Here is a 9,950-nt window from a genome sequence, read left to right on the forward strand (position 1 = left end):
TGTGCATACACAGCCCTTCTGTTCTCCCGTGATTGTTCTTTCCAAGGAGTGTATCTACCTAATGTAAATGTTCAGCTCATATGGCTGTCTTTCGTTTGGCTGGAAGCCACAGGAGTAGGTTCAATTCCAGACCTGAAGGGCAGCTAGGGGCCATAGTCTTAGTGGTTCCACCACATTGTTCTCCCACTCTATCCAGGATCTCCTACATAGATCCCCTTCAGAGTGGTTGACAGTGGTAGCCGGGCACCATCTAGTTCTGGTATCATAGTCATATAGGTTGAGGATCGTATGGTGTACCAGTTGCTTGAACTAATTGTTTCCATGCATCTTTGGTTTTCTTCATTCTTCTTTGCTCTGCACGAGGAGAGACCCGTCGTTGCATCTAGATGGCTCCTTGCAAGCTTTTAATATTCCCAGTCGCTACTCACCAAAACAGGATGTGGAACAATGTTTTTGTGTAGTATGTTATGCCGTTTGAGCTTGATGTCCCCTGCAACTATGGTCCTGAGCCCACAGGTGCAACTTCTTGCTTCCTGTGGGTAGCTGGCTGTGGCTAAGAAGTGACTACAGTCTTGCCCCTTGTCAGTTCTACCTGGGAATTCTTACAGAACATACAAATTGCCTTCCATATAGGAACCTTTCCTTGACTTTTTACAGTAACAGACTGATACAATATTTGTCCTTCCCTTTACAGCAAGTTTTGAAAAATGCTGGCTTCCATATCAGCAGGGCTCTGTGTGTTTGTGTATGAGTGTGGAAAAGAAGAATGTTTTCAGAAAGAAAATGGTATAGGTTTCAAAATCCCCAAGGGAGTTGTTATAAAACAACAGTGAGGAGGAAAAACTCAACACGACTTGAACACCTGGACATAATTGTTTTTTAATTTATATTTTTTTTTGTCGGGCCTTTATCTTGTAAACAATAGACCACTCTGCTCTTCCTGAGCTGCTTTAGGCTAGAAGGAGCAACCGAGTTTCTTTTTTCTTTTTTGTTTTTTAGTTGTAGTTTAAGCTTTTTCCTCTTTTCCCATTCAGGTACCTAATTAAATGGAGCCATTTAGCTGATTTGTGCTTATTTTCATCCAGAATTCAATTAAAATTCTTCCAGCTGAGCTAAAGCCATCCGATTCTTAAGCCACGTCCAGGATAAGAGGTGGCAGTGGAAGCAGGAATAACAAGAGAAAGAATATATTCACAGCTTCCTCACTGTGGCTTAAATAGGGCCATGTTTTAAGGGGTATCATGGACTATAAGGGGCAATAGAGGGTAGGGGCTAAAGAGCACAGACTGGAGAGTTAGACTACCTGACTTTGAACCTCAGTTTTCCACCCTTTCCTTGCTGCATGTTCTTTGGCAACTTAGATAAACCTTCTAAACCTCAAGCCCCTCATCTTTTAAGATGGGGATTAGTGAGGATGCAGTCAGATAATCACATGGAGCCCTCAGCATAGTGTCTGGCCCATAAGCTCACTCAATAAACACCGGCTGTTACTATCTTTCTTAATGTTATTGTTTCTTTATTTATTGTTCACCTTGGGCTTTTAATGTATAACAATATTGGCATTAGATAAACTTTGTTTTAGAACTCTCCTATTGTGATGAATTTGAGCTTACAATTAAAATTTAAATCTACAGGGTAAAAACCAACATAACCAAAAAATGAACTTGCTGCCATCTACTCGATTCTGACTCATAGCACTCCCTTTGGGTTTCCAAGGTGGTAAATCATTACGGCATAGATTGCCCAGTCTTCCTTCAGCAGAGTGGCTAATGGGTTTGAACCGCCAGCCTTCTGGTTAGCAGTCAGATGCTTTAGGCACTACGCCACCAGAGTTCCTTAAAAACCACCATAAGCAAAAACAAATGGCAAACTAGGAAAAACATATTGCAATTCATAACACAAAGGCTCATTTCCCTAATAGATAAAGAACCACAACGCAATAGAATAATGGCAGTTGTAAAGCGTTTATTGTGCTGTACTTCCACTTAACTGTATTATAGATTTCTTGTCTTTAATATATACCTTCAGAACCTTCCCGAAAGAACCTAGGATAGAGATTAGAGAAGTACTTGGGACACATACAGCTAAGGATACAGCCATGAGTGTGTAAATAGACCTGAATTTTTTTGTTTTTCCCCTTAAAATAAAATATTTTTCCCTCAGAAATGGTACCCTCATACACCCCCATTTATTCTGTCATCCATGATTTTCCTCATCTCCTTTTCCTGTTTCCCCTCCCCTCATCCAGAAAGTCACTGAGTCCTGTTTAGGCTTAACTCACAGGGGTCGCTGTGAGTAAAAGAGCAACTCGATGGCTCCTAACAATAACAGTCATGGATGGGATCATCTATTCAGTCTTTCCAAGCCCACTGCTGCTACTTCAGTCTGGAGACACTGTCTCTCCCTCATGCCTGCACTGCTGCCGTGGTCTCCTTGCCCTTCTTTCTCTTGTCCTTTCTCCAGTCAGCATGATATACCACACCCAGATGAATCTTTCTCAAACACTGTTTTTTCAAGCTATCAACCTACCCAAAAACCTTCAGCGGTTCCCTTCTGTCTCTGATGAAGCCTAATTTCTGAACCTGGCCCTCAGCACCACCCCCCACAACCTGATTCACTCTCCTTATGTCTCCAGCCTTAGTCTTTCTCACTGCTGCTACTGCTTTTCAAAATATTTTATTGTGTTTTAGGTGAAAGTTCACACAGCAAATTAGCTTCTTATTTAACAATTTTTATACAGATTGTTCCATGACCTTGGTTACACTTTTCACAATGTGTCATTATTTTCACTGTATCTATTCTTTGTGTTCTGTTTCCATTAATCTAGCTTCCCTGCCTCTCCTTAGCTTTTCATCTTTGTTTTAGGGTAAGTGTTGACAATTTGTCTCATGCAGTTCATTAATTTAAGGGAGAATAGTAGTCACAGGTGACATTAAAATAATAAAGCCAATTTATTATTTGGATGAAAGGTGGCCACTGGGAGTGGCTTTAGTTTTAAATTCAAAGGGTATCTTAGGGTAGTCTTGGGGGTTCCTCTAGTCTCTTATCAGTCCAGTAAGTCTTCCTTCTTTTTATTTATTTATTTATTTAAGGGATTTGACTTTTGTTCTACATTTTTCTCCCATTCTAACCAGGACCTACTATTGTGTCCCTTCCTGGTCGAATGGTCAGTAGTGGTAGCCAGGTACTATCTAATTCTTCTGGTCTCAGGCTGGAAGAGGCTGCTGTTCTTGTGGGCCATTAGTTTTATAGACTTCTTCCTTGAGTTTTTGGCTTCCTTTACTCTCCTTTGCCCCAAACGAGAACAGACCAATAGTTGTATTTTAGATGGCTGCTCACAAGCTTTCAAGACCCCAGATGCTACTTACCAAAGTAGGATGTAGAATATTATTTTTATGAACTCTGATATGCCAGTTGACCAAAGTGTTCCACAAGACTATGGTCCCAAGCCTTCAAACTCAGTAAACCAATCCTGCAGAGTGTTAGCTATATGTTGGTAGTATCTATAACTGTGTCCCCTATGAAGTTTAATATATATATGAATATATTTGCAGCACACACAAGCATGCATATACATATGCCTGCAGATACACCTATATGTGAATATACTCATGTGCCCTTCTGTACATGTATATGCATACATTGGTCCTTGTTGTTGTTGTAAAATTGTATGTTATATAGTATTACAAAAATTGTCCTTTATTCTTACATACTTCTTAGTGTCTTTGTTTACCTTGGACAAGTTGTACAGACTTCACCTATATTGGGATTGTCTTTCCCATCACCAAAAATAATAAGTGTCAACTATATAGAAAGTGATCCTTCTCCCTCCCCCTCCCATGCCTGGTAGCCAGCAAAGATCGTTGCTTTCTGTGTGTATACCTATTCTTGACTCTTTGTAGAAGTGAGCCTCACTGCTTATTTATGGAAACCCTGCACACAGCTAAGCTGGTGCACTTGGCCCCTGTCCACCAAGCTTGTTTCTCCTCCAGGTTGCCTACCCTCTTCTGTTCTCTTTGCCGAGTCCTGTACTTGGCACTGGGCCCAGCTCCATTCCTGTCTCCTCCCATGGCTTTCCTAGGTGCTCCAGCCTTCAGTGTCCACTGTTCCCTTACCTTCTGCTGTATCTACTTAGTGCCGGTACCTCTCATCTCACACTTGGCCTTTGCTGCCTTCATTGTTTTAGGGAAACTTGCAGTTGAAATAGAACACGCATGCAGAAAAGTGCACAGAGCACAGAGTATACTGCTCAGTGACTTTTCAGAGAGTGAACACACCATGCCATCAGCATTCTTTTCTTCTGATACATGCTGATATTTACCACATGTCCTGTGCCTCTTTGCACAGCAAATGCATAACATCAGACGCTCAGTGATACTCCAGATTAGAACTGGAGCTAAGAAAAGGATCTACGCTTTGACTAATAAGAAACATATAGAAATTTGAAAGAGTATATGGAATTTCCACTACTAACTACAGATTCTTTCTTGAGAACTAGTTAGAATTGAGATATATATCCTTTCTGTTAAATAGAGATAATGTAATATTGGTACAGAGATTCCTAGATGATGACCTATAAATTAGACCTTTAAAGTCAATCTCAACAAGTACATGAATGACAGTTTTATCTTTCAATGGCTAAGTTATACAGACATCTACATTAGTTTTAGTCATCAATTATTATCCAAATAATATTTATCATATCTAATCTATTAGATACTGTTACAGGTATTAGCTGTGAATTACATGAAGGCTTCTCCCTCTGTGGCGTTCATAGTCTAATGAGTCACTAGAAATCACTGATAGAACTAAACGGCTCAAAACTAAAGCTGTGTAATAATACTAAATAATAAGATAGCTGTGAAAAATTATTACTAAATCATCTGTAGTATAAATGTAGTGTGAATAAGAACTTGGAGATAGGAGAGACTAAAATGAAGATTGGCACTGCATTAGGGACTTGTGTATAAAATATCCATTTAATTATGACATTATTAAAAGGTATGAGAGAAGGTGGCAGCCTCTGTAGGTAAAATAAATAACAAGGAGAACAGAAAGATCTAAAAAACATAATGATAGGAAATACCTAACGTTTCAGTATCACTTTCACGTGGTCATCTTATCTTTGCCCATCATGATCTTTTATAAAACCCTTATGGGATTGGATAGTGGATGGTAAGTGCAACAGTTAAGTGCTTAGCTGCTAACCAAAAGGTTGGTGGTTCACACTCACCCACCAGCTCCATAGGAGATGGACCTAGTGATGTGCTGCTGTAAATACCATAGCCTAGAAAACCCTGTGGGGCAGTTCTGTCACAGGGGTCGCTGTGAGTAAAAGAGCAACTCGATGGCTCCTAACAATAACAGTCATGGATGGGATCATCTATTCAAAGTCGGCTTCCTGTTCTGGGCATAAGTTTAGAGTCTGACTTCAGTACTCTTTCCACAGCCTTGATGGGGCATGAGAATTTATGTTCACTCTTCTCTCTTCCTTTTTGTAATTACTTCATTGAAATCCTATCTCAGCTGACTCCATTATTGCCACATTTACTTTAAACCTGAAAGTAAGAGAATCTCTCTGGCAAATCATGCCATCTGAAGATTCTCTGCATTAGCAAAGGTAAGTCATATTTAGGTCATTTCTTGCTTGTAGCTGTGACATCTCCATTACATGGAAATACAGGCCCAAAGAGGTGGTGGAGGCCTCATAGGCTGCCAATCCTTCAAAAATAAATTGTTGAAAGTTCCCCTTTTGTTTTGTTTTGTCTTGTCTTTTATTGCCCCTTTGGTTATGTCTTTCATGTGCCCAGAAGGTTTCAGTTTGCAAAGCTGTTAATCTGTCAGTCTCATTGATGTGACTTTCACTTCAAATTAATGTTCAGCAAAAGGATTAGCAGATAACCATTTCGGGCTGAATTTCTTTACACAAAGGAATGGATATGGTCTGAACAGGCTACCAAAGCCAGCAAGAGAAGTTAATTGTAAATCAATGCAGGCAAGAGCTGATCACCTTTCCGAAAGACAAGACAATGCAGCACGCAACCTCTAAATAGATCTTTGGGGTCGAGTTGATGTCATGTTGAAGGATCAATATTTACTGGGCTTTATAAAGTTAGCCTTTAATGAACCCCAAGCATTTTGCTAGGCCATTAATTGCAGGAAGAGGAAAAGCTACAGTGGCTGAAGTCTGTGCCTGTGGAGGCTGTATAAAAATAAGTGAAGAGACAGTCACTTGCTAGTGTGGAAAGATCCCACCCTGAGGTTCTTCTCAAGCATTGTTGGGTACATATATTGAAAGCCTTTCTTGGGATCTTTTTTTTTTAAATTGTGATTTGGGTGAAAGTTTACAGAGCAAATTCACTTCCCATACAGCAGCTCACCTACACTTTGTCTCATGACATTGACTGCAGTTTCACACAATTCAGTAGCTCCCCCTCCATTTCCTCCCCATAGTTACCTCTTCCCTGTGTCCTTCCATCCCATGCACTCCCGCCCCGAGCTGTCTCCCTGTGCATACACAGCCCTTCTATTCTCCCATGATTGATCTCTCTAAGGAGAATATCTCTCTAATGTAAATGTTCAGCTCACATGCCTGTCTTTTGTTTGGCTGGAAGCCACAGGAGTGGGTTCAATTCCAGACCTGAAGGGCAGCTAGGGGTCTTAGTCTCAGGGGTTCCATCAGGCTCTATCAGACCTTTCTTGGGATCTTTTTTAAGAAAGAGAAACTCTTGCATCCTAGCAGAAGAAGTAAGCCCTTTTCTCTTTAACACTCCTTATTTTAGCAATCTGACTTAATTTTCCTGGGATGAATTCTGATGTCATTTTGGTTTCTGCCTTATAAAAGTGCTAATCACAAGGGCAGGTCCCTCCTAGAGTATGGCGCATCCCTCCTCTGACTGCTTGAAAGCTTTTATAAAGTGAAAGATTGCAGTGAAGAGCATTTACTTTAGGACATTGGCTTGAACCCAAGTCTAATGAAAGGGTCTTGATAAACATTATCATTTGCATTTGTTATATTGCCCAGTAGAAGTGTTCCACTGCTTGTGTGTCTGAGTGTTCTGTGTTCTTCACTGGGGTTAGAATCATTTGTGGGTCAGCAACCTTATCTTCTATTTACTTTTATACCTTGTCAGTGTTCCTAATAAACATTGACTAGGCAGAGGTGTGGGTTGTATCACATTTTCCCCTGGCTGTGATGGAACTAGGATCCTGATGGGAGTATTCATGGTCAGTAGCTGCAAGTCTTAGAAGCAGCTTTGCTAGGCCCTGTGAGTCAGAATGTGACTCCAGGATTGTTTGTTACAAGTTCTTGGTCATATGTACTCAGAAGATAAATTTTCAAATTGCCTTTCCAGACCTCTTTCTCTAGGGCATTTTGTTAGAGAAGACTTTAAAATTAGCCAGAGAAAGAGCTGGCTCTTGTTTCCCACCCCCACCCCTACTCTCCAAGATCAGTGTTCCCAATAAATACCAAAAAGAATGAGCATGAGAGGTTTGTGGGGATTGTTGTGGCTTGGTGTTGTTTCTACTAGAGAATCTGATGGTTAATATTTCAAACGTAATTTTCTCTAGATATTCATTATGGTTTTCACTTTTCCTTTTCAGCTATTTGAGAACTTCTACTTTGGTGCCCTAAAGCTCAACTCAATTTACATCTCTCAGAGGTTCACAGTAGACAACTTTGGAAACTATGCTTCCTGTGGACAAATTGACTTCTCCTGATGTGGATCTTGGAAAGCACTAGAAGCTGAACATCCTCACGAGGTGCTGAGGAGAACGTCTTTGTTTCAATGGGAGGGACATGGAAATTGGGATGGTACCTTTCCTGGTGTTTTCCCCATGGACTCACCATGGTCTCTGATGGCTGTCCACAGTTGTCAGACTATCAGTCAAAATGGTTGTGAGCACAAGGAGAACTTGTACTCATGACCCTTATTCATCTTAAGAGGGTCTACTTTTCTTTTTTGGAGGAAAAGACCTGCCAGTCTGCTCCCAGAGAGATTTCACTTCTACTCTGTCCTGTGGGGTCACTAGGAATTGGAATCGACTTGACGGCATGCAAGGGCAACCACCTTTCTTTCGGAAGCTTTTCCCTGGAAATTTACTTCTGAAGCCCATAGAGGGTCAGACTTATATGATTTCTTATGCACCTATTTATTTTTCCCCAGCCATTAAATAATTTTGTATTAATACTTTAAAATAGAATTAAAGACACATGGTTTTATTAAACTCAGTCTCTCAATTTAGATGGAATATCTACAATTTCTAGAAGATTTGCATTTTTCACTTCCTTTATACTCAGACTTTTAATTTCTACCCAGACTGAGAAATAATAAATAAAAACATGGCCATTGAGTCAATTCCAACTCATAGCAACCCTATAGGACAGGCTAGAACTGACCCATAGGGTTTCCAAGGCTGTAAATCTTTATGGAAGCAGATCCCTCATCTTTCTCCCACAGAGCAGCTGCTGGGTTTGAATCACTGACTTTTTGGTTAGCAATCAAATGCCTTAACCACTACACGAGCAGAGCTCCTTTCTCTCGAGATAGCAAAAACCAAACCAAACTCTGCCATTGAGTCGATTCCAACTCATAGTGACCTCCAATTGGGTTTCTGAGGAGGTAAATCTTTATGGAAGTAGATTGCCTAGTCTTTCCTTCTGCAGAGTGGCTGGTGGATTTAAACCACCAATCTTCTGGTTAGCAGTCAAATGCCTTATGCCACCAGAGCTCCTTTCTCCCCAGGTACTGGGTAAGAATTTTGTCTTTAGCAAAACAGCTATTAAAGTTTTTACCTTATACTTGCTGGATTTTAACCTTGTCCGTCTAAAGTTGGTCCCTTCTTATTTGTTAGATTGCTGTTCCTTCATCCTGCTCCACCCTCGCCTTCCCACCCCCGGATGGAGTTGCGTGTTATAGCTCTTTCCTGTTTACTTCTCAGGGCAGCAGCAATCGAACAGCCACGATATCAGCAGAACTATGCCATGTTCATTGGAAGAATGTCAGCACCAGAGGAGGGAAGGAGTGCTCCCCGCACCAGCTGTGCCCCACCCTACCTCCGCCATACTCGGGGGTTGGGGTGCACTCCAGCTTCTCCGTCGCCTCTGCCTTTCCCTCCTCTTCATTCTTCTCCATCCATGTCCTCTCCTTTGTCTTTGTCTCATTGCTGATTCCTCCTTTCTATTAGATAAGTCTGATTCAAACCCAGTGTGTCAAGGTTGCTCCATGGTGAGGGCTGTGTGTAACACGCAGAGGTTTGTTTATCAGTGTAACTGCACAGATGATCTGTGAATAAATGAATTTCCAAAGTAACTGTGTTTTTCTTTTAGTTTTATCACATAGTTTTAATTTGACCCTCTTTGTCAGTGCCCATTGGGATACAGTGTTACTGTCAATCACAGGCTTAGTTATCGGGTTCATCCAGGACTTACACATTGGTGCCTGCAGAGTTAGTTTTTCCCAAAGACCTTGGCTTGGTTTCTTCCCATGGTATTCATCTTGGAAACTGAGATTTGTACCTTAGCTCACGTTGCTAGGTGGCCTGTGCGATTGAGTGCTCCCAGGGACGCTGCTGGCTAGGAGGCTGGCAGGGAACTCAGTACCCTTGTTTGGTGCTGCCTTTCTCTCGTTCCTGACAGCGGCCTTTGGGCAGCCTTGGCCAGTAATTCGAGCTTTAAGACTCCTGATTTTAGGAAATTTAAAAAGTTTTGTCTTTGGAAAATGTCACTATATATCAAATACTAAATTCCTAACAGGACATTATTGGGATTTTTTAAATTTAGTTTTTAAATTGTTGCTCCAGAAGTCTATAGACAAATTGTTGGGACAGTGTAGTTCAGAAGAAAATTCAGTTTTATGTATTTTGGGGCTCTTTCATTGGGTCCATAAATATTTATTATGGTTATATCTTCATGTTCAATTGATCCTTTAATCATTATATAATGTCCT

General features: G+C 40.9%; 1 protein-coding gene across 1 annotated transcript in view; it reads left to right on the forward strand.

Annotated features, from left to right (window-relative positions):
- The window catches only part of ASCC1 (activating signal cointegrator 1 complex subunit 1), a 220,346-nt gene extending 212,624 nt beyond the window's left edge, over positions 1-7,722 (forward strand). Inside the window, exon 9 of the mRNA XM_007940643.2 lies at positions 7,606-7,722. Coding sequence (XP_007938834.1) covers positions 7,606-7,722 — 117 coding nt within the window. The remainder of the gene's footprint in view (positions 1-7,605) is intronic.
- Positions 7,723-9,950: the final 2,228 nt, after the last annotated feature.

This window comes from Orycteropus afer, unplaced genomic scaffold, assembly GCF_000298275.1.
Source record: "Orycteropus afer afer isolate SDZICR_OR568_19922 unplaced genomic scaffold, OryAfe1.0 scaffold00070, whole genome shotgun sequence".
In the NCBI taxonomy this organism is placed as follows: Eukaryota; Metazoa; Chordata; class Mammalia; order Tubulidentata; family Orycteropodidae; genus Orycteropus; species Orycteropus afer.